This window comes from Entelurus aequoreus, linkage group LG08 (genome assembly GCF_033978785.1).
Source record: "Entelurus aequoreus isolate RoL-2023_Sb linkage group LG08, RoL_Eaeq_v1.1, whole genome shotgun sequence".
Taxonomy (NCBI): Eukaryota; Metazoa; Chordata; class Actinopteri; order Syngnathiformes; family Syngnathidae; genus Entelurus; species Entelurus aequoreus.
Genome location: NC_084738.1, coordinates 15,129,140 through 15,155,355, shown reverse-complemented (window position 1 = coordinate 15,155,355; position 26,216 = coordinate 15,129,140). Strand labels below are relative to the sequence as shown.

General features: G+C 42.7%; 1 protein-coding gene across 1 annotated transcript in view; it reads right to left on the bottom strand.

The window, feature by feature from the left end:
• slc35g1 (solute carrier family 35 member G1) overlaps positions 1-24,000 on the bottom strand; it is a 30,010-nt gene extending 6,010 nt beyond the window's left edge. Inside the window, exons 1-4 of the mRNA XM_062055663.1 lie at positions 23,570-24,000; positions 18,423-18,597; positions 4,624-4,758; positions 4,304-4,500 (exon numbers count right to left, since the gene is read on the bottom strand). Of these exons, the coding sequence (XP_061911647.1) occupies positions 4,304-4,500; positions 4,624-4,758; positions 18,423-18,597; positions 23,570-23,876 (814 nt within the window). The 5' untranslated portion in view covers positions 23,877-24,000. The remainder of the gene's footprint in view (positions 1-4,303; positions 4,501-4,623; positions 4,759-18,422; positions 18,598-23,569) is intronic.
• Positions 24,001-26,216: the final 2,216 nt, after the last annotated feature.

Here is a 26,216-nt window from a genome sequence, read left to right as displayed (position 1 = left end):
TAATTTATTTATCTTACTTTATTAATTTTTTTAAAAAGTACCTTATCTTCACCATACCTCGTTGTCCAAATTAGGCATAATAATGTGTTAATTCCCAACTGTGTATATCGGTATCGGTTGATATCGGTATCGGTAATTAAGAGTTGGACAATATCGGAATATCGGCAAAAAAGTCATTATCGGACATCCCTATTATTTATTAAAACCTCTAAAGGCTTAGTGGCCACATGCGTGGACAGCACCTTTTCGCTCTCATTTCCAAAATTGTGTACACTACTGAATTGGGGTCTTATGGCCGCTTATGTGGACACTTATACTGCCATCTGGTGGTGTCAGAAGAGTATAACATACAATGGAATTTGAAAAAAAAAAGTGTAAAAATAAGAATTAGCATGTCACTAAACATGAAGTACACGTTTGTTACTTATGGACTAAGTACATCATATCAAAATATGATTCTTAGTTTTTATTCTAATTAGGGTCCAATAAGCCCAAATAGCAAAGAGAAATAAAAAAAAAAGCATGTAAACAAACAGCTTGGGCCTTAAGAGGTTTTTAAGTACTGCACTGACTCAACACAGATATTTCTATATTCCTCTAATTCTGGATGTATTGTATATTTACTTGTTAGAGCTGTGTTAATGTAGTTATGTTGTACATGCACTTATAATGTTGTAGGGACTAGGGTTGTATGGTATACCAGTATTAGTATAGTACCGCGATACTAATGAATCATATTCGGTACTATACTTCCTCTGAAAAGTACCGGCTAAAGTCCAGCCCCAGTCTGCAGTGTTTTAGCATCTTCTAAATCACTAATCCTGGCCTTCATGGCAACAAATAAAGTAAGTTTCTTACAAGTATCATCCCTGCAAAATTGGTATTTTTATTAAATATGACATTACTTAGCCCTACAAAAATAATGTTTCGGTGCTCGACGTAATATGCACCAATCTGAAAATAGGGCCTTCCATGTCCATCGTCCTTCATCCACAGTCTAAGACAGGCCTGGGCAATTATTATTTAGAGAAAATAATGTGTCTTGGGGCCGGTATATCTGATTTTTAGGAACACTAATACAAAACCTCACGTTGATGTCTGATTGAATGCTAAAAACATTATGACTGCCTTAAAAACGGAATGGAATTTTTTTTTTTTTACTGATTGACACCCAGAATGTACATGAAAATAAAGAATGTGGGATTTACAATATTAACTATGAACGATAAAACACTGAATATTGACAACATATGAACGTCACACCCCCTCTTGATTGACATATTTTACAATCAAGCGAACTGCAACAAAAATGCAACAAACAGCCAAATATGAACGCAAAGGGAAAAAAAAACCCACCTAAAATCTGACATATCTGATATATCACTAGGGCTGCAACAACTAATCGATTAAAATCGATTACCAAAATAGTTGGCGATTAATTTAGTCATCGATTCGTTGGAACTATGCTATGCGCATGCACGGAGGCTTTTTTTTGTTTTGTTTTGTTGTTTTTTTTGGTTATTTTTTTTTATTTTTTATTTTTATTTTTATAAACCTTTATTTATAAACTGCAATATTTAAAAACAGCTGAGAAACAATAATCAAAATAAGTACAAAAACAGTACAAAACAGCGCCAGGGCGGCGGTTAGGCTACGTCTCATGAGGTGGCGTAAGCTAGCCAATGATGTGTCATGTGCAGCTCACGTGACGACGGCGTCTCCTTTGCTGGAAACATTCGAAAAATGGCGCAGGAAAACAGTACCGATAGTTTAGCGGAGAAACATCTTGAGGTTATTGCTTCAATGGAGAAAAGTGTACGACCTAAGTCGTCAAAAGTGTGGGAACACTTCACTTTAAAGACTTCAAAGAAGAGCGTTTCCTGCAAAATGGCACGGAAGTACAACATTGCTTCAGGAGCACCTGAAAAGGAAACATGTTGGAGCCATGGATGAAGGGAACAACTCACAGTACGTAACTTTTTAAGTCCATAGTGGCAACAAGCATTCATGAGTTCAGCTTTTTTGTGAGTAACGTTAAAGTTATGCCTTTGTTGCAACGCGGGGCTGATAATGTGTCTCCGGCACATTTGACTCCGTTTTGAGAGAGAAAACGCACGGTTACCAATTTCGAAATAAACGTAACGGACAGAAATATCTCAGGTTGGTTTCATAATGGATCAATGTAGCCGGGCTGATAAAGCTATATAAATATATTTAGATTTGAGTGACGCTTTAGTATAACTAAACGTTATGAAGGTGCTGGAATATTTCATGCTATTATTCAGAGGCAGCCTAAAATGAATCCTTTATTATTCACAACAGAAACGTGTACAATATCTGATTCAGTTCTGATGAGTTACATTTCTGTGTTATTATTGGTGCTGCACCCCCAATGTCCACAACATGGTGCCAGTATGCTGTTTTTTTCAATAAAATACTGGAAAGGATAGAAATGTAGTTTGTCTCTTTTATCCGATTATTAATCGATTAATCGAAGATCAAATTAATCGTTAGTTGCAGCCCTATATATCACGAAGCTTTAGAACTTTGTGGTAAAAATCTCCTTCCGCGTATGTCCCTGACAACCCCATTTCAGGCTGGCCGCTCTGGAAACACTCTGTGGAAACGCTCCCCGCCCACACTGCTTGGTGCCTCGTCTGAGCTGCTGTGACTTAGATTACCATAGTAACTAGTAGAGATGTCCGATAAATGCTTTAAAATGTAATATCGGAAATTTTCGGTATCAGTTTCAAAAAGTAATATTTTTTTATTTGTATTTTTTTTTTTGTCCTGTCCAGCTTCTCAGGCAAATCATATAGTTGATGTAGATGCCCATATCGGCTGTTCAGATTGAGCCCAGTTTATAATTTCCTGTTATACAGTATGCGAGGCAGTCTTGTACTAAAGGAAAACTATGTTATTGTTTACTTTATTACTCTAGTATACTCTGGACTGAAGCTGTGTGCCTTCATTGTTTTTGTAGCTGTTGTTTTGAGGCATGTTTAAAAAAAAATAAAAAAATAATGCACTTTGTGAAAGTCAAAGTATAGTATTTAACATAGTTGTAGTGGGTATCAGGATTATCTCAGGGAGAGCATGTCCCAAATTCCAAGCTGCTGTTTTGAGGCATGTTAAAAAAAATAATGCACTTTGTGACTTCAATAATAAATATGGCAGTGCCATGTTGGCATTTTTTTCCATAACTTGAGTTGATTTATTTTGGAAAACCTTGTTACATTGTTTAATGCATCCAGCGGGGCATCACAACAAAATTAGGCAAAATAATGTGTTAATTCCACGACTGTATACATCTGTATCGGTTGATATCGGAATCGGTAATTACCGTAATTTCCGGACTATAAGCCGCTACTTTTTCCCCTCGTTCTGGTCCCTGCGGCTTATACAACGGTGCGGCTTATTTACGGCCTGTTCTTCTCCGACACCGACGAAGAGGATTTCGGTGGTTTTAGTACGCAGGAGGAAGACGATGACACAATGATTAAAGACTGACTTTTCATATACCGGTAGGCTGGTTATTTTGATAACGTACAGGCGAGCACTTTGTATTACTTTGCACCGTTGTATTATTTGTACTCTGCACGAATGCTGTTCGCCATGTCAAAGATGTGAAAGTTTGATTGAATGATTGAAAGATTTATTGTTAATAAATGGGACGCTTTGCGTTCCCAAACAGTCATCTCTGTCCCGACAATCCCCTCCGTGGTAGCAGGAACCCCTATATACTACGGTAATTACACATCAAAACCCTGCGGCTTATAGTCGGGTGCGGCTTATATATGGAGCAATCTGTATTTTCCCCTAAATTTAGCTGGTGCGGCTTATAGTCCGGAAATTACGGTAAGAGTTGGACAATATCGGAATATCGGATATCGGCAAAAAAGCCATTATCGGACATCTCTAGTAACTAATATATCATGCAAAAGCGCAGATTGCAACCATTGAAATACTTTGTATAGTTCAAGACTTACGGTAATTTGAAAACATCACTGCACATCATAATGGCAGCTACAGTTTCCATCTTAAAGATCTAAAAAAATTATTTGGGAATGTCTGGCGGGCCGGATTGCAAAGCTTAACGGGCCGCATGCAGCCCCCGGGCCTTAATTTGCCCAGGTCTGGTCTAAGACGTGACTCTGCATATCATCACCATATTCATGAGCTAATTAGCATGACCATTTATGGTTGATTGTGGGTCGACACCGGGGAGTAACACGCATTTGCTGTACAAGGGAGGACCAACAACCCAAATGGTAGCTCTATCAAGCGGTCCTCGTTAAATCACCTGCAAAGGCAGCGATCGTCCCCTTGATGTGGTTCACGTAGTTGCCCTCAATGCCCTGGAATTGCTTTCCAAAGAGAAACGGCGGCCTGGCGATGAGGATGACGCCCGTGAGGGTAAAGACGGTGAAGGCGCAGTCCCACAGCGTACACTTCTCCTTCAGGAATATCCAAGCCAGCAATGAGGTGAAGACTGGATTACTGAGGGTGTAATAAGGAGTTACAGCAGCATGCGTTGCTAAAACTACACAATGAAACAAAGCATGACGGGAAGCGGGAGGTAAAGTAGCAACAAGCGTTGAGGGTGTGGCTTGTTCTACTCACCTGAACATGATGACGGTAGCATCAGCCAGCGGCATCTGCTGCACAGCATAGAAGAGCAAGATCATGGCGTTGGAGCCAAGGAAACCCCGCAGGAAGAGATATGGACGTTTGTCCCGCGGACCCAGGAAGCCTGTCCTGCAGAAGCACACATGACGGTGATGATGAATGGGATGGCAAATGGGAAAAAAAAAAATGGAGACTGTGCGACGGTGAAAGTTAATGTAAATTACATTTTGGGTAAGAGATGACACATGGATGGATGTGCGGGCTGAAAAGTGGTCCAGAGGTAATTTTGTGGAGGGTGGATTCATAAAGAAAATAAAAAAAGATGGATAGATGAAAGGACACAATAGTGAGTCTTCATCCATTTGATTCAAATCAATAAAGCCATTTTAGGAAACATAATATCAAGTGCAATTAAGCACAACATCATTAATACTCTTGAAAATAAAGCAGTAAACTAAGTCCATAAATTGGTCAAATGGGGGATGAATATAAAAAAACTAATCAAAAATGTATTTTTATTTTACTAATTAAAAATAAACAATAAAAATCACAACGATAGAGTAACTGGTGGAATTTTACATCAAATGTATGTTTATCTCCACAAATATATTGTTTAAAAAGACGATCAATTTCTCAAAAGGCATAAGGGGACTTCATTATTTTTCTTTTTTTTTTTTGTATCTTTCATATTATTGCTTTTGAAAAAGAAGATGTCAATTAAGTCATATTATTTGCGTATGGAGATACATAAAAAGGTAACCATTACCTGACAATATACTTTTTTGTTGTGGTAATTAATAATAAAAAAAATCATGATACAAATAAAAAGTATGCAATTAACCTAATTTATCTTATTGATAAAGTGATTAACTGGTAACATTAGTATCATATTTACTAATTTGTAAGGTAAGTCTGTTATTCAACTCATCCTCATGTTAGAAAAGAATACAACTCTACATTACACATTTATATATTGTCGTTGTCAAACAAAAATCAAGAACAAAACTAAACATGTAAAAAGGGCGGGAAAATTGGTGATGAGTGTTCATTTATCGCCACACAATAGGAATGTGGGAAACATTTTTGTATAATTAATAAAAGTGATTGTATTCAGACCTAGGGCTGTGTAAACTGTGTGGCCAATTTCCTAAATTGATAAAATTTCAATTCATAAATTCTAAATTTGATTAATTGCGATTCAATCTGCACTTAAATAATGAAAATGTTTCAACTCTGTAACAAATACAAATATGCACTTTATTTTTCTCTTTACCATAAACAGGTTTTAAAGGGGTCATAACATGATTTTTAAGATAATTTAAAACACATTATTGTGGTCTACATAACATGTAATGGTGGTTCTTTGATAATAAAAAAAAGTTGCATAGATTATGTTTTATAGACCTAATTCCAAGCCATTTTTAAAATGGTTCGTTTTGAGAGGCGGAGTTGTTAAATGCAAATAAACATCTGAAATGTTTTGTAGTTTTTTTTAGCTTTCTTGCTTTTTGGTGGACTATGGACATACAGTAGGTGACCGCCACCATCCATCTGTTTTAAGTGACTTTCACCACAACACAACATCCCAGATGATATAGCGATCAGCGTCTCACCAAGGTTTGTTGTTGGCACTAAGGAAGGAGACGAAGATATGGGCGGACAAAAAAGGAGCGAAGCCTGGCTGACATACAGGTCTGGAACTATATTCGCAGACTAAGGTTACATTTCTACAGTCTAACTCTCTAATGCTATATACTGAAAGTGTACATGTGTATATTGACAATAAAAAGCTTTTCTATTCTACATCATTTTAACAACTCCGCTGCACGGCTGTTTCGAGTTGTAAACAAAAAGAGGCTTAAGGCTACAAAGTACGCGTGTACGCTACAAGCAACATTGTGAACGTAATAAAGGATTACATAATGTACTCGTCCATTGCAAAACAAAGTAGGTACTGATCTGATAAAAAGTTGTTTTTAGGAAATCATTATTTTGCCAGAGGACGGTGATGCTATTTGTCTTGCAGTATCATCATCATCATCGGCATCGCAGTCTCGGAAGACCATTGATTTCCTGTGCCTCGGAGTCAGGTCTTGTCGCAGCGTCTCCTGTGGCTGTGTAGGCCAATTCGTGAGAGACACTCCCGGCCACAGATGTCACATATCCAGACCGGTCCCATAGATGTTGCCGGTGTCGCAGAGCCCTGTTTCTTTCTCTTTTTCCTCTTTGCCTCATGGTGTTGGGCCAGGGTGGTTTCTGACTTGAGCAGTCCGCTGCAGAGTGCCTGCTGCCACTGAAGGCGGTCCTGGGCTGCATCTTCCCAGCTGTTGGGGCTGATGTCAAAAGACTTGAGGTCTTGTTTGCAGACGTCCTTGTAACGCAGCTGGGGACGGCCAATCTGCCTCTTGCCAGTTGTGAGTTCAGCATAGAGGATGTCCTTTGGGATTTGCCCATCGTCCATCCGCCGGACATGGCCCAGCCAGCGGAGACGTCGCTGCCTCAGTAGGGAGCACATGTTGGGAAGCTGTGCTCTTTCCAGGACTGATTGGTTTGTGATCCTGTCCCTCCAGGTGATGCCCAGTAGACGCCTAAGGCAGCGAAGATGAAAGATGTTTAGCCGCCGCTCTTGGTGGGAGTATAGGGTCCAGGTTTCACTGCCGTACAGTAGAGTGCTGGTGACACAGGCTCTGTACACCTGCACCTTAGTGCGGATAGTGAGCTTGCTGTTTTCCCATACTCTCGCTGTAAGCTTCCCAAAAGTTGAGGCAGCTTTTCCGATGCGGCCACTGAGTTAGGCATCGAGTGACAAGTTGTCGGTGATGGTGGAACCGAGGTAGGTGAAGGTGTTTACGACTTCCAGGGTGTAGTTGTTGATGGTGATAGAGGGAGGTGGTTCAGTTCCCTGTCCCATCGTCTTGGTTTTGCTCAGACTGATGGTCAGGCTGAAGTCCTGACAGGCTTTGGTGAACTGGTCCATTAGGGTTTGCAAATGCTCCTGGGAGTGTGCTACCACTGCTGCGTCGTCAGCAAACAGCACGTCCCGGATGACGAGTGGCCTGACCTTTGTTTTGGCTTTCAGACGGGCAAGGTTGAATAGTTTACCGTCTGTCCTTGTGTGAAGGTAGACTCCTTCAGTTGCTGTACCAAATGCTTGGCGCAGGAGGAGGGAAAAGAAGATCCCAAATAAGGTGGGCGCCAACACGCATCCCTGCTTGACACCACAGCAGATTTTGAAGGGGTCTGATGTGGACCCATCGAACTGGATGGTGCCATGCATGTCGGTGTGGAAGGACTGGAGGATGCAAAGGAGTTTGGGGGGACAGCCTATTCGTTCAACCAGCTGAAAGAGGCCACTCCTGCTCACAAGGTCGAAAGCTTTCGTAAGGTCAATAAATGCCATGTATAGTGGTTTTCTCTGCTCTCTACACTTCTCCTGCAGCTGTTTCAGAGAGAAAATCATGTCAGTAGTAGACCTACCAGCTCTGAACCCTGCCTGAGATTCTGGGTATATTTTCTCAGCGAGAACCTGGAGTCTATTCAGTGCAACTCTGGCAAAGAGTTTGCCGGTAGTGCTGAGTAGAGAGATACCACGGTAGTTGTTACAATCACTCCTGTCTCCCTTATTCTTGTAGAGGGTTATGATGGTAGCATCCCTCATGTCCTGTGGGACAGCACCTTCACTCCAGCACAGACAGAGGAGCTTGTGAAGTTGGTCGAGGAGAGCAGGCTTTCCACACTTGAGGATTTCAGCTGCGATTCCGTCACTGCCAGGTGATTTACCGCATGCTAGGCTGTCAATCGCTTTGCTTAGCTCCTCAGTTGTTGGTTCCATGTCCAGTTCTTCCATTACGGGTTGATACTCAACATGGCAGAGGGCTGCATCGGAGACAGTGTTGTCGCTGGCGTAGAGTTTGGAGTAGTGTTCTACCCAGCGGTCGAGTTGTTTAGAGCGGTCAGTGAGGATTTCTCCCTGTGCCGATTTCAGCGGAGCAGTTGTGTGGTGTAATGGTCCAAGGGCCTTTTTGATGCCGTCGTAAGGCTAAGCTATCTACACAACAAATCAAGCTAACATTGCTAACATACCATTCAGACATTTATTACTGTTATTACTTAGTTTAATTGTGTCCTCCATTGCCATAAATAGTAGTCATGGAGCCTGCCATTAAAAGTAGTTTTTCCCCCCCAAAAAATCTATCTTTTTGTGAAGGTCTGTGGTTGAAGGGCTAACCTTGAACTTGTGTGTGCGAGCAGGGATATGAAAAGCAGCGGCCAAGTTACGGTTGTCGTCTTTTCTTCATAGTGAACTTGAACATCATTATCGGTCACCTTACTAGTCGGTCAAATTTAAATAGCAGTTTCAGTCCGATGTTTACGTCGCGTGATCAAAACGTAGTCTGGTTAAAGCAGCTAAACACGGCACTTAAAGCCGGCGAGGCGTGCAAGTTTATTTTTGCCAACAAAAGTTGCAAAGTCTTCTCTTACTGTATCTTCATGGCCCGCAGACAATTGGGTGGTAATGCTAGTAGTTTCTTTTGTTTTGCCATGGACTGATTGTTGGTTAGGGTAGCGTCATACTGCTGCTGTTGCTTCACACACAAGACTACCAGGGTGAGGTGGAGGGTATCGATATCATGCCCTGTGAATCGATATCACAACATTTAAAAGATATCAATCCATATTGTATTAAATATAGTTACTTTACCCAGCCCTATTCATTCATGAATACATTCATTTGCTGACATGGATAAGTTCCTATTTCACATGACAAACTCACACTTTGTGTTTATTTCTGTTTATGATTTTTTCCTGTTTTGTGCCTTTACAGTATTTATTTTAATACATTTTTTATTTTAAAAAATGGTATAGGCTCCAGCAGTTCTCCTTATAAGTATTCAAATCAATTCTGATTCTCATAATGAGATTAATTATATATAATTTTCAATTAAGTTCAAGATGTTAATCAACATTTTTCTTATCTGTATTTAAGTATACATTATACTAGTACAGCCATGTATTTACAGTAAGTGGGTTTATCCTTAACATTCAGTAAGTACCACTTAATTTTCCACACTGACATTTTTTACAAGTCATCTTATTTATTTTTTTACATTACTGCAATAATATTGTACCCTGGCCTTAACAGTGTAATAATATCGTACTATGAGATTTTCATATTGTTACATCCGTAGTAAATGTTATAATAGAAATGTGTGTATTCGTCACTGGCTGGCTCTCCGCAGTTGTCGCTCCGAGCGTTTCACGCTTGAATACGCCATCGAGAGTAGTAACCGGACTCAAATATTCAGATTGGACAAGTTCAAAATTGTACACGTTTACACTAGACCAGGGGTGTCAAACGTACGGCCTGCGGGCCTGTACAGGCTTTATCCGGCCCGCGCGATGAGTTTGCTCAGTATAAAAATGAGCAGAAAATTTTTCAATGAAAGAAACAGCTGTTCTAAATGTGTCCACTACATGCATGTCGCAATAGCAACTATTTGTATCTTTGTAGATGATACTACATATGTAAAAAAAATAAACCACATGATGTTAGTGCACCAGTCGAGGAAAATTAGCAAACTACATCAATAACATCCTGTAATTTGATTTTGATACTATTTTTGTATCTTGATAGATTGAAAATGAACACCAATGAGTTGACTGATGAACATTATCACATCATTTATTTAGAAAATATAAATAACGACAAATAAAGAAAGAATACTATTAAAGAACTATATGTTTAAACTGATATTGTTGTTGTTGTGCTGGGACTCTTCACCCGTGAGCGTACTCCGGTTAGGGAATAAGGACACCGTTTTACTTTTTAACTTCTTCTTTATATATTGCTTTGTAGCAGCAGCAGCTAAGCACACTCTCACGTACACACACTGTTCAACACATTGCCCGAAGGACCCCGGAAAAGTAAACATAGCTGCCCGGTAAACTGCCTGACTCAAAACAGACGTAACTTAAAGGTGCATGACTACAATAATAGCTTGTTTACGTCAACAATAATATAGTCAATTATATTCAACAATTATCATATTAAATAGGGAACTTTCTCTTAATCTTCTGACAAAGGGAATTTATAACAGCCGCCCCCTAAATAGCATGGCAATTTTGAAACAAACATAAATTCCCACAACAGTCCTTTAAACAGGATTATCCTCAGGAAGAGCTGACAGCTGGACCAGCCGAGCAACTGGTCTCACGTAAGTCTTCTCTCCAACTTTGACTTCAGCAGTCCGTATACATCCATCATCACTTGCATTTAACTTCACCACCCTGCCCATTGGCCAGTGAGCCCGTGGAAGCTGAGAATCAACAATCATCACAACTGTGTCCAGGGGGAGATGATCTGTGTGTTGGCGCCATCTCTGGCGGGTTTGAAGAGAGGGCAAGTAGTTTCTGATGAACTGTGTCCAGAAGTGGTCGGCCATCATCTGGCAATGACGCCAGCGCCTCCTGGTGAGGGTGTCAGGAGCATAGGCAACTTGTGGAAGAGAGGCATCCTGCCGCCCCATCAACAACATGCTGGGCGTCACTGGGTCTGGATCGGCCACATCCGAGGATACATATCCTAAAGGCTTGGCATTGAGGATGCCTTCCACTTCGATTAGGAGTGTGAGCAGAACCTCTTCTTGGAGCACTTGTGCACCTATGACCACTTGCAGGGATTTCTTGACTGATTGAATCTCACGCTCCCAGACACCACCAAAGTGGGGAGATGCTGGTGGGTTAAGACGGAACTTAATCCGTTTTTCTGCAAGCCGCTCCTGCAACTGTGATTCCATTGCTGCAAAGGCCTCCTTCAGCTCCTTATCTGCTCCTCTGAAGTTAGTCCCCTGATCAGAGAGGACCTCAAAGGGAGTGCCTCTCCGTGCGATGAACCGTCTCAGTGCGAGGAGGAAAGCATCTGTGTCGAGGCTGGTGAGTAGATCCAGATGTATACATCTCGTCGTGAGACATTTGAAAATGATCCCCCAGCGCTTTTCACTTCGCCTCCCAGCCTTGACCATGTACGGGCCAAAGCAGTCCACGCCTGTTGAGAAGAATGGAGGCTTGAGCAGCCGCAGACGGGCTGAGGGCAGGTCTGCCATCCTCGGCACCACTGGCTTCCCTCTCCACTTCATGCAACCAGTGCAAGCTCTCTGATACTTTTTGATAGCCTGCCTCCCTCGCAGAACCCAGTAGTAGCGCCTCATCTCTGCAAACACCCTATCAGGTCCAGGGTGGTGTAGCTGAGCATCCATCTCTTTAATGAGGAGTGTGGTGACTGCATGACGGGGATCCAACAGTATTGGGTGAGTGTCAGTGGGGATAGAGCTCTCTAAACGGCGCAGGCGTCCTCCAACCCGTATAAGACCCAATGTCGGGTCTAATTCTGGGGCGAGCGTACTCAGCCTGCTGCTGGGTGGCACAGGCTTGCCGGCTCTGAGGCATCTGATTTCTTCAGAGAAGCAGTCTGTTTGGCTGGTTTTGAGCAGGTGGACTTCAGCATCTCTTAGGTCACACAGGGGTGAAGCAGGGTCGGCTGCCGCCCCATGAAGAGACTGTTGCGTGGCCTTGACCAACTCTCTCCAGCTGCTGAACCGGGTGAGATCTGGTATCTTGGGTGGTGAGCTGGTCTGTGTGAGAGCACAAAAAACACTGTGTTTTAACTCACCACGGTCCTCTGGCTCTGTGATGCTAGGACAGGATGGCCATTCATCCGGTGGACGGCAAAGGAATGCTGGTCCCAGGATCCAACGATTTGGCGCAACCAGCTCAGCTAACATCTTGCCACGGGTGAGATCGTCGGCCAGATTGTTAGCTGTATCCACATACCTCCAGGTGTGTGAGGCAGTCAGCTCCTGGATCTCAGAAACCCTTGTTCCCACGAAAACCTTGAACCTGCACGACTGAGATGTCAGCCAGGTGAGAACTGTTGTGGAGTCAGTCCATAAGAAGGTCTGGGCAATACACAAGGTGAGCTCTTTGTGAAGGAGGGAGGACAGCTGGGCTCCTGTCAGCGCTGCACAGAGCTCCAACCGTGGCATTGACTGCTGGCGTTTTGGGGCCACTCTAGACCTTGCCATCACAAATGAGACATAGACAGTGTCATTAGTTCTTGTGGTGAGATATGCCACTGACCCGTAGGCTTGCTCAGAGGAGTCACAGAAGACGTGGAGAGTATACTCTGTGGTGTCGGTAGCAAGCTCCAATGGTGCATAGGTCCGAGGGATGGAGATGTTGGCCAGCTCGGGGAGTTCTCTCTCCCAGCTGGACCAGGCCTGGAGGATGTCAGGAGGGAGATTCGGGTCGTCCCAGCTCCTCTTCTTTGCCCACAGTCTCTGGACGAGAATCTTGGCTCGTGTAGTGTACGGGATAATGATCCCGATCGGATCATACTGGCGGGCGAGTACCTTATAGATGTACCGCATAGTAGGGGTCTCACTCTCTGGGGGCTTTGGCTTGAAACCAAGCCGATCAGTTGGACAATACCACCGCAGACCAAGGGCTGGCTCCTGTGGATCGTTGCATTTCTCGGCCAGCCACAGCTCTGTGCTTTCAGATCGGGCACTGGAAGGCAAGTGGGAGACAACACATGAGAAGTTACTTGCCCACTGTCGAATCTCAAATCCTCCTGAGGCCAGACATTGTCGCATCTTGTCCACCAGGAGCTTGGCTGACTCAGTCGTTGACAGGCTCTGCAGACAGTTGTCCACGTAGAAAGACTGTTCGATGGACTGCAGGATGTCTTCATTTCCTGCAGCACATTCTTTTACATGTTTTTGCAGGGCAAATGTTGCACAACACGGGCTGCTTGTGGTACCAAATGGCAAGACCTGCCATTGGTATACGTCAGGCTGTTTCTCCCTTTGCAGGTTTCTCCAAACAAACCTCAGCAACGGCTGGTCCTCCGGTAGCAGCCGAACTTGGTGGAACATGGCTCGGATATCTCCACTGATGGCGACAGCGTGCTGGCGGAACCGCAGGAGGACCCCGATGAGAGATGGGCCGAGGGTTGGACCTGGGAGAAGCTGCTCATTGAGAGAGAGACCACCATGATTAAAGGAGCAGTCAAAGACAAGGCGATGTTTGCCATTATGATGGACGAGGTGATGAGGTATGAACCATGACTCTCTGGAGCTGTTTCCCTCTCCCTCCTGGAGCTTTGTGACACACCCACCATCTATAAGCTTCTGGATCTCTGCTTCATATATTTTAGCTTTGACAGTGTCTTTAAGCAGTCGTCTCTCTGTACTGCGTAGCTTTGGCATCACTGCTTCTACATCTGCTTTTAGTGGTGGTGCACCTTTTATCCGGAGCAGGGGTGTAGTGTAGCGAAGTGTGTCACCAACCTTCACTCTCTTAGTGCGTGCTTCCAAGACGCTCACCGCTTCCTGGTCCAGGCGAGACCGCACTGCTAGCCGCTCGCTACGGAATGGGAGCACATCAAGCTGCCAGAGGCGTTCGACTTGTTGGTAGATGTCATCTGGTGTAGGCTTGAAGGCGGTGTAGTAGCATGATGCAGCGGGGGACTGGGAACCATCTGGGCCTTGAAGCGTCCAGCCGAGTGCTGTATGGATAGCTACGGGTCCTCCCTTTGGGCCAAACCTCACAGGTTCTGTAGCAGTGATCAGGTGAGTGTAATCTGCACCAAGGAGCAGCAGTGGTTGCACCTTATTGAAGCTCTGCAGTTGTAATCCTCTCAGGTGATGGTAGCGTCTCTGGAGCGCTGCTATTGGATAGGATTGCTCTGTCAGGGTGAGTCGACCTGCTGTGTAGGCCCTCTCAACCAAATGCTGCTGTGATGGTGATGCTGGAGAAGCTACATGAAAGTCAACTGATGCTCCAGTGAGGTGAACCACATCCTGACGAACAGTCCGCAGGGTGAGGGACTCTGCTCTGCCCCTGAGCTTCAGGTCTCGAACTGCAGCTGGGAGTATTATGGTGCGTTCAGCTCCATCATCGAGGATTGCATAGGTCTGCAGTGATCTGGTCCCATGACTGATAATGATTGGCACCACCTTGAGGTATACTTTCCCTCCCTGCATCGAGTTAGCCGCTGAGGTGCAGTCTTTGGGTGTGATGAGGAAGATTTGGGGGCCCGGCCTGGTGATGTCATGCAGCACTCTCAGGTGGATCTCCTGACACTCACTGCAAGGTTTCTTTAATGTGCAGCTCTCTTCATCGTGGTTAGTACGGCCACAGTTACGACAGCGCTTTCCGCCTGCTATCCACTTCTCAATTTCCTGTGTTGAGCATTGAATAATGTCTGGACACTGCGACAAGTAGTGCTCTGTACTCTTGCAGAAGAGACACATCCTTTTAAACTTTTGTTGCCTAGCTGCTGGCCGAGTCGTTTCGGCTGATTTGGGCTGGTCTGCGCCGTGATACACAGAAACAGGCCGAGTCCGAAGCCGGGGAGAAGGAACAGGTCTGTCTCGATTGGCAGGCGGTGCTCCTTCAGCTCGATGGCGCTGTGCCATTTTTGCGGACAGTCTCTGAGCTTCTGCCTTCACCTTGAGCCACTCTGCGAGGTCTCTGAGGTTGTATGGATTTAGGCTGCTGGTGCTGAGGCGCCCCTGAACCTGCAGATGCTCCACAAAATTGTCTCTCATGTGTTTAGGGAGTTTGCTAAGTAGCCGGTCAACATGGCCAGTAGACATCACTTCCATCCCATTAGGCCCTTCCAATGAGGTTAGCATTCCTACTAGCAAGTCAACGTTGAGGGCGAAGCTCTGGAAGGCTTTGGGGTCTCCTGATTTGACATCAGGAGAGTTCAGGATGGCTGCAATCTCACTTTGTGCCAACTGATGTGGCTGCCCGTACTGTCTCTGCAAAGCCTGCATGGCGGCGGTGTAGGGCTGTACATAATGTCTGTGTGACTGAGCTATTAGCTTAGCTTCATCCAGGATCAAGTGTTCCATAAGCACACGGTATTTGTAATGTTCAGAAAGTTCAGTGTGTGGATTGAGCAGGTGATCTAACGCCATTTTTAAATCAGCAAACTCTCTCTCACTGTCATGCACCAACTTAGGCAGTTCAGGTATTGGAACAGGCTGTCTGGGGGACTTGGTAGTGTAAGGTACCTGTAGTGGCGTATACTGAGACTGGGGACTGTACTGAACCTGTTGAGTTGATGGGGGCTGTTGCAGAGTGAAACCAGCAGGGGGAGAAACCAGTTGATATGCTGGCTGAGTTGATGGCGGATACACAGGCTGGTAGAGTTGCAGCTGTTGGTTCTGCGTTGGCAGTGGTGACTGGTGTAATTGCTGTGTAGCGATGGTTGATGGAGGCTGATAGACAGTCCCCAGGGGAGTGGCAGCGCTGTAGGGCGATGGATTGATAACTGGCTGAGTGCCAGCCGCAACAGGTAGCTGTGGTGCAGAATATGGCGCTGTTGCTATCTGTGGGGGTTGATAAGCTGGTTGTGCAAACAGTGGAGCGTGTTGCTGCACGGGCTGTGCAGACGGGAGTGGGGTGTATTGCCACACTGGCTGTGCGGACGGGAGTGGGGTGTATTGCTGCACTGGCGCTGGATTTACTGGTGTTGTCTGCATGGGCAGGTATTGCAGTTGTGCAGCTGGTGGCACTCTGTCCTGTACATTGTTAATCATCACTGTGGTAGGCTGGTTAGACAGGTAGCCTGATGTAACTGATGTCTGTGGGCTGGCATAACTCGCTACTTGTGAGGCTTGAGGTGTAGGCTGCAGCATAGAAACATTCAGCGTAGTGAGGGGAGGCGGTGCCCATGCAGATGTCACAGTTGAAGGCAGAGACTGCGTCAGTGTGTAGTTCTCCTGTCTACCACCTGGTGTAGGAGTCTTTGCTGCTTGAAGCTCTAGTGTTGTAGAGATGGTATGTGGCAGTGTAGACAGGTGTGGCTCATGCTGAAGCAGCCTAGATGATCCAAGATGGAGGCTGGATGGCTGTGACAGAGGGGTGCTGTGAACTACTGGACAGTTTAGCCAGGGTGATTGATATGTTGGGACGCTCATATTGAGATTAGCTGGTGGCCGTAGGACAGGAGAACCCTGCCTGCTTTGATAGCTCCGCCTCGCGGGCGCCGCCGATCGTTGGCTCATATGGCGTGTTAGCTGGCTGGGCAAGTCTCTAGCATGTATCGCCATGTTCCACTCGCTCACCTTGTCGGCCGCTCCCGCCGAAAATGGACGATCGGGGATAGCGTGCGCTCCGTGCGGCTGGTCCTCCATGCACACAGACTCGGTCTGTAGGCTGAGTGACTGCAGCCGCTGGGCGCCGACGCTCTCTCCTCGGTCCTCCGCGCGGGCACCGTGAGGAATGAGGGACTGTGGGAGGCTAACCTGGTAGCCTTCTAGACGAGTTGGAAGCTGTCGCTGTCTTGCTCCGAGTGCGCCGCCGTCTGCCGCTGTTGTTAGCGCTGCGTCCATTTCTCCGTCGCGAGTGAAGATAATCCGGCTCGAAGGACCAATATTAAAGAACTATATGTTTAAACTGATGTTGTTGTTGTTGTGCTGGGACTCTTCACCCGTGAGCGTACTCCGGTTAGGGAATAAGGACACCGTTTTACTTTTTAACTTCTTCTTTATATATTGCTTTGTAGCAGCAGCAGCTAAGCACACTCTCACGTACACACACTGTTCAACACATTGCCCGAAGGACCCCGGAAAAGTAAACATAGCTGCCCGGTAAACTGCCTGACTCAAAACAGACGTAACTTAAAGGTGCATGACTACAATAATAGCTTGTTTACGTCAACAATAATATAGTCAATTATATTCAACAATTATCATATTAAATAGGGAACTTTCTCTTAATCTTCTGACAAAGGGAATTTATAACAAATACTATTAACCACAACATGTAAGGGTAAAAAAAAACCAACAACATTATGATTTGTACATTTTCAGAATGTGCTTGTTCTATTTCCGAACAAAGAAAACAATCTGAAATTGTCTTTATTTTTAAGTTATCGTGCTGTGATTTTACCAGTCCGGCCCACTTGGGAGTAGATTTTTTCTCCATGTGGGAGGCCACTCCTGCTCACTCTAAAATGAGTTTGACACCTCTGCACTAAACAAAACTCCCGTGCAAAAAAATCTACAGAGGGTAAAAAATTCATTGTCATTTATTTTTAAGTGTAGGATAGATTCATGCTGACTTTTTTGACTCGGCGACTTCCTTTTCCTGGTCGTTGTGATGTGACTCAAATCGGACAAATCAGATTTTCCGTCACTTCCTACACTAATTTCACGAAATTTTAACCTTTAAAAATACGCCTTAACTGTGAAACTTATTTTTCTGTTTCTTTAACAAGCTTTTCAACAATAACGACCTTTTGAAAATGGGGTAAATATAAAGAAAGTTATGACATTTTTACCTAAAATCTGGAGCCCCACTGACTTTGTATGGAAGAGGTTGACCATAAATTAGTTAAAGTTAAAGTAGCCATGATTGTCACACACACACACTAGGTGTGGCGAAATTATCCTCTGCATTTGACCCATCACCCTTGATCACCCCCTGAGAGGTGAGGGGAGCAGTGAGCAGCAGCGGTGGCCGCGCCCGGGAATCAATTTTGGTGATTTAACCCCCAATTCCAACCCTTGATGTTTCACCGCGTTAAAAAAATCATAACTTTCTTAAAATTATACTTCTATCACAAAACCTGTCTTAACAAGATCTGTCTGACAATACTGGTTTCATTCAAATTAATAATTTTTTTAAATTTTACATCTGTGGTGGATTAATGTGTGCATTCAAATCCCTTCATGCTTGACCGGTATAAACCTGGAAGTTAGTTTCACCAGCACACTTACTTGTGGTAGATTAGTAACGGCATGATGAAGAGCATCTGGAAGAAGCAGCGAAAGCCACTGATCTCTATGGCGTGCACTCCCTGGATAGTCTTCACCAACAGGGAGATGATGGAAAAGAAGACTGTGGACAGGAAGGCGAAGAACAAACCCCGACCGGGACATCTCTTTGGCTTTCCTGGTGTAGGAAAACACACGTAATGAATAGAAACATTTCAAGCTGAGTAGGTTACGGTACTGACTTGTAAAAACAAACCATTGCAAGACAGCATGTGCAAATCCTGCAATGATACGCTTGCCAAGGTTATGTTACCTTCTTTGTGCTTTGTGTTTGTGCTATCCCGTAAGGAACCTTTGCCCAGATAAAGGCCGGACTGTTGCAGGGGGATATGAATGACAAGGTACGATGCTATCTCATTTCCTTCTACTGTTCCTAAGATAACCATAATAGTTTCTTCTTCCTTGCTTCACCTTTTTGCCCTGTCATGATGTCGTGTAATAATGGGCAATAGACCCACGTATACAGTTGCACAAACTACTACAAGAACAGAATCCTGCTAAGCCGATACTAATTAAGTCTGTTGGAGGGACTTTTCTAATATTGGGTATGGTAAAAACAAATACAGTATTGCACAACTTCAGGGCTATCAACTTTTTGCTCAGCCTATTGTACCAACTTACGCTGGTTGCAGATGAGTCATAACAGGTATTCAATTACCAAGGAAAAGGTCAATTATTATTATAGGTTGAAAAGTCAACTAAGTAGCTAAAATGATGCATACAGTATATATTAGGGGTGTGGGAAAACATTCTCAGGTTGTGCGATTCAGAATCGAGTCTCATTTTTAAAAAATCTATTTTTTTTTTTAAACTTTTTTTTTTTAATATATATATATTTTTTTAAATTAATCAATCCAACAAAACAATACACAGCAATACCATAACAATGCAATCCAATTCCAAAACCAAACCAATCCCAGCAACACTCAGAACTGCAATAGAGAGGAGACACAAAGACGACACAGAACAAACCAAAAGTAGTGAAACAAAAATGAATATTATCAACAACAGTATCAATATTAGTTACAATTTCAACATAGCAGTGATTAAAAATCCCTCATGGACATTATCATTAGACATTTATAAAAATAAACAAAAAAGAACAATAGTGTCACAGTGGCTTACACTTGCATCACATCTCATAAACTTGACAACACACTATGTCCAATATTTTCACAAAGATAAAATAAGTCATATTTTTGGTTAATTTAATAGTTAAAACAAATTTACATTATTGCAATCAGTTGATAAAACATTGTCCTTTACAATTATAAAAGCTTTTTACAAAAATCTACTACTCTGCTTGCATGTCAGCAGACTGGGGTAGATCCTGCTGAAATCATATGTATTGAATGAATAGAGAATCCTTTTGAATCGGGAAAAAAATTGTTTTTGAATCGAGAATCGTGTTGAATTGAAAAAAAAATCGATTTTGAATCGAACCATGACCCCAAGAATCGATATTTAATCGAATCGTGGGACACCCAAAGATTCACAGCCCTAGTATACATATATGTTCATTTACTACTCTTGCTAAACTAGGAGGTGAGCCGTATATTGTTACCAAATTCACTTTGAGGTTGTCAGTCATATAAAACGCTTCCATTTGGATGAAATCATGTGATGCTAAACTCCCGTGCTAAGCCAACATCAGTCACGTGACCTTTGCACCACGCTAAACTAAACATGTATAAAAGAATGTAAACGAATAAAAGTGCTGAACCTTGCGGCGCGCACTATATTACTTTGTGGCTTTACGAAATAAGTTGCAATATACAGTGGTGTGCCGTCAGGGCCAGCAAGGCCTTCTCTGCTGGCCTAACATAACCAGAAATCATGATATTTTTTTATTTACTTTCCCTAAATATCTAAAAGTATTCATATTCACTTCATGTCATGTTATGCTCCTTCCAATGCTGTTGCTTTTAGGTTGTAGAGTTGTTATCCAATCAGAATTCAGCTAGCTTATGTTGCCATGCTGTACCATATCTGGCTAGAGCCTTCAGAATCAACAATGCAGGCGTCCGTGCACTGTAAGTGAACGTACACATACATTTGATGGACAGTTGCGATAGCCAATCAGATCACGAGTTGTTGTCAGTAAGGCTTTCTAGATGGCCTAAGGCAGATATATGGTCATGTGACCTACTCAGTGGCCTAGTGGTTAGAGTGTCCGCCCTGAGATCGGTAGGTTGTGAGTTCAAACCCCGGCTGAGTCATACCAAAGACTATAAAAATGGGACCCGTTACCTCCCTGCTTGGCACTCAGCATCAAAGGTTTGAATTGGGGGTTAAATCATCAAAAATTATTCCGGGCGCGGCACCGCTGCTGCTCACTGCTCCCCTCACCTCATAGGGGGTGACCAAGGGGATGGGTCAAATGCAGAGGACAACTTTCACCTCTTCTAGTGTGTGTGTGACAATCATTGGTACTTTAACTTTGACTTTTAATGTTATGAGCTAGGTAACATAAGAACTCCATTACCCAGCATGCCACAGTAGTGACGCGCATGCGCAGTAGCCCCGTTTAAGTTGTTGAATGTAGACATGCCGGCAGTGGGATGTTTTTGATGAGCACGCTGTGGAGTCAACTTTAAGAAGTCAGCAAACACACCTCGTCTGCATATTTATGATTGGACAAGACAACACATATATTTGCAAAGCCATTTTCAAGAAGGATATTTAAAGAGAAACTACATCTTGTGAGGGGATGTCGGCCAACCCTGGAAGCTAGCTCAGCTGTCCCGGCGATGAAATGTGAGTTCAGATATTTTATTTCTTAATTTTTTCACGTTTGATATGTTTTTTTGCAATTTTTATTTTGACAGTACCACATTAGACATGTTTTAATTGCTGATGCGGGTTTGTTGATTTTTAAATGCGCCAGAAAATAACCCCTTTTGTACACGGTTGAGGTGATTCATTGCCCAGTAGGGTGTACATGTGTTTCTGTATAGTATTTGTCCAGCAATGGTCATGTAGTGACATCAATGATGCTATTTTGAGAGGTAATCATTGAAGTCAGACGTCACTGAAGGCCTAGGTGGGAAACGCACGGCCCGCCACTGCAATATACTGGAATTTTGGTGGACTATATGGGATGCTGAGTTGGGATAGCAAACGTTGGTCACGCGACACTTGAATGCTCAGTATAGCGTTCATACGTGATGTCACCTTTACGGTTTTTAAAAAAAAAAAAGGATAAACGTGCTAAAGACTGTATTGTTCCCAAATAAGCTGATGTTGATGACGTGATACACTCCTTACATTTTAGTCAGAACATGTGTGCCAAACTACAAAAATGACACAAGCGCCGTTATCGTTGTGGTGACGTCACGCGGACGCAACTCAAACCAGGAAGTCTTTCAATGTATATTAATTATAACGGGTCTTTCATTAAGTACACAATAAGTGCCAAACTACAAATGACACGAGCGCCGTTATCGCTGTGAAGACGTCACGCGGACGCAACTCAAAACAGGATGTCTTTTAATGTTTATTAATTTTGACGGCTCTTTAGCTAAGTACAAAATAAAATATGTTATCCCTGTGATGACGTCACGCGGATGCAACTCAAAAACAGGAAGTCTTTCAATGTATATTAATTATGACGGCTCTTTCACTAAGTACACAATAAGTGCTAAACTACAAATGACACTTTCTTTACCATTTAGTGGTCAATTGTAAGGAATATGTACTGTACTGTGCAATCTACTAATAAAAGTTTCAAATCAATCAATCAATTCAATGTATATTAATTATGACAGCTCTTTCACTAAGTACACAATACGTGCCAAACTACAAATGACACCGGCACCGTTATCGCTGTGATGACGTCACGCGGACGCAACTCAAAACAGGATGTCTTTCAATGTTTATTAATTTTGACGGCTCTTTCGCTAAGTACACAATAAAATATGTTATCCCTGTGATGACGTCACGCGGATGCAACTCAAAAACAGGAAGTCTTTCCAATGTATATTAATTATGACGGCTCTTTCACTAAGTACACAATAAGTGCCAAACTACAAATGACACCAGCACCGTTACGTTATCGCTGTGATGACTCAAACCAGGAAGTATTTCAATGTATATTAATTATGACGGCTCTTTCGCTAAGTACACAATAAAATATGTTATCCCAGTGATGACGTCACGCGGATGCAACTCAAAAACAGGAAGTCTTTCCAATGTGTTTTAATTATGACGGCTCTTTCACTAAGTACACAATGAGTGCCAAACTACAAATGACACCAGCACCGTTATCGCTGTGATGACGTCACGCGGATGCAACTCAAAAACAGGAAGTCTTTCCAATGAATGAAACCCAATCGTATTGCTTGGCGAAAACCTGGAAAAACAAGTATATGTTTTAAATATCCAAAATCTTACACTCCCGACACTTTACGTCCAAAACAAAAGCTTTCTTTGTGTACACACGTCCACTGGAGTGCCATCTATTTGTTTTGCCTTTTCAAAGCCACAAGTGAGTGTTTTTGCTTCTCCCTGCTATGTGGAAATATTTAAAAAAATATATTGTTTTCTATCTCTCTCTGTGTATCTCCTTTGTTTACCAGTGTTGCCCTAAGTTTGAGCCTGTTCACCCAATAAAGTTTGTTCAATGAACGAAAAAAAAAAAAAAAAAAAAAAAAAAAAAGTCTTTCCAATGTATATTAATTATGACGGCTCTTTCACTAAGTACACAATAAGTGCCAAACTACAAATGACACCGGCGCCGTTATCGCTGTGATGACGTCACGCGGACACAACTCAAACCAGGATGTATTTCAATGTATATTAATTATAACGGCTCTTTCGCTAAGTACACAATAAAATATGTTATCCCAGTGATGACGTCACGCGGATGCAACTCAAAAACAGGAAGTCTTTCCAATGTGTTTTAATTATGACGGCTCTTTCACCAAGTACACAATGAGTGCCAAACTACAAATGACACCAGCACCGTTATCGCTGTGATGACGTCACGCGGACGCAACTCAAAAACAGGAAGTCTTTCAATGTATATTAATTATAACGGCTCGTTCACTAAGTACACAATGAAACATGTAGTTAAGTTTTACGCCACTCACCATTCTCGTCAACGGATGCTGCCTTCTTCGTGACGCAGCACGCCGGCGGGCACAGAGTTGCCCTCCGGCCGCCCTCCTCCTCCAGTGATTTTGTTCCGCTGCCTGCCTCTTCCTCAGCATCCCGTAAACGAGCCTTTTCTGCCCACTCAGTTCCGTCGCGCCATCGGCCATCGTGGTCGTCGTCGCTGCCACCACCGGCGCTGCTGCTGTCGCCATGACTGGCCACTTTATGGAACACCACAGTGACATGGTCCTGGTCCACCCCGGCTAAAGCGCTTTCCTTTGGGCAGTGGTTGCGGTCCTCCATGGTAAGATGTGCGGGCCGGGCAGCAGCATGCCTCGACACGGCCACAGCCGGCTCTTGGGTAGCACGCAAGTGGCTGAAATGAGATAGTTAATGACTAACCTTGGTAGGTACACACGCGTGCAGTTCTCACTTTAGCCACAGGGGGCAGCAATGAGAACTAACTGTGCTGGACAACCAAACACGCCCTCTGTTTCTGGTAGGGGGGGTTTAGTGTCCCAAGAACTATCGAAACTCGCTTTTTTTTTTAACATTCACCTGACGTGGAATATACCATTAAAGCCCACAACATTATTAAGGCAAAAGTATGATTGGATCCCAATTTGTGACCGATTCCATCAGTTATACTATGTCGTGTGACGTCACATATGAGCACTATACATATATATAGTCCACACTTCATTCAGACTTAGACTTAGACTTCCTTTTTATTGTCATTCAAATTTGAACTTTACAGCACAGATAAGAACGAAATTTCGTTACATAAACTCATGGTAGTGCAGGATAAAAAAGCAATAAGGTGCATATATAAATAAATAAATATATATAAATAATATATAAATATATATGTAAAATAAATAAATATAAATAAATAAATAGATTACTGTACAGATAAATATATTGCACTTTTCCACATGCGTCCACGTTTATGGATTTATGTTATATTGTCTTTTTTATTCTAGCGAGTTAATCCATTTTGGGGGGAGTTGAGGGGATAATTTAATTATGATGCGTTCAAGAGTCTTACGGCTTGAGGGAAGAAGCTGTTACAGAACCTGGAGGTTCTGCTTCGGAGGCTGCGGAACCTATTTCGAGAGTAACGTATATTATAATAATAACGTATATTTTATGACCCTTCTTTTATTGCCCAAATTTCATGGTTTTTTTTCATAAAAAAAAACCCTCCTTTGTCCCACACGCCATTAGACTGTACAATTAACTCGTCTCAATAACAGTGCAATACTTTTTCATAACATGGTCACTACTGCCTAGTTTCTCTTGTTATATTCTTATCTTACTGTTATATGTTTTATTCTCATTGTTGCTTTTTATTTGTTTTCTTATTGTAATATTTGTCTATTTTGTTTCCATTTATACCCCCATTATTTACTTTTTACTTTTTAATTTCGATCTCAATTCTGTACACTGCTGCTGGAATTTTAATTTTCCTGAGGGAACTCTCCTGAAGGAATCAATAAAGTACTATCTATCTATCTATCTATTAAGGTTACTAATCAAACCTAGTTTTATTGTGTTTAAATTATTTTTGAATCTCTCTATGAACCCCAAGGCTTCTTGGCGCAAAAAAGGCTCTCTTAAAACTGCAATTTATGTGAACCAAAAAAACCTCGATCGTGACAATTTCCCCCCCTTTTATTTTCTTAATTTAATCTCACTTATGTAAACTTCATCCAATTGTTTTTGTAAATTAATTATTCAGTTCAGTTTTAGTTTATTTCGAACATGCATACGATACAATGTAATGCATCACACAATTCCAGTTGTTTCATTACGGCACGTCCGAAAAGGAGTAGGAAGAAGCAGAGCTGTTTTACAGCTATTCACTGTTCTCTGTAACAGAAGAGTGAACAAATAAATAATATACCACAGTAAGCATACAAATATTAAATACATAAATTGTGGTAGCCATTGTTTTGTTGTTCATATTTCGGTAGTCCTGCTTATATTAAGTTAAATTAATTATTTGTTGTTTGATGAATACTTGGGCCTACTGCGCTACTGCACTTTGGTGTTGGGCATTGTGGTGGTGTTTGATGGATGCTTGGGCCTACTGCGCTACTGCACTTTGGTGGTGGTCATTGATGAATACTTGGGCCTACTGTGCTACTTCATAAATAATCTTTGTCTCAATAAAAAAAGGAAAAAAAATTCAGACATTTGTGTTCTAATAAATGTGTTGCTTTCACCATCATTAGAGACGTATGCTATTGCTTAGATCAGGGGTTCTAAATCTTTTTTACCACCTCAGAAACCACATGGCTCTTCAAGTACCACCTTAATGACCTACATTAAAATACAGTAGCGTAGTAGGCCTAGGTATTCATTAAAACAAGGCCAAGGGTTTTATTTAATCATATGTCCTATTTTGGCACTGTGTTACATTACGCAGTTTGAACTGTAACACTGAATATAGGAAAAAAAACAAAAAAATAACTACTTTAATCAAGTGATTCTATGGCGTACCACAAGATGAAACCCGCATACCACTAGTGGTACACATACCACAGTTTGAGAATCCCTGCTTTAGACCACAAGTGTCAAATTCAAGGCCCAGGGGCCATATCTGGCCCGCCACATCCTTTTATGTGTCCCACGAAAGCC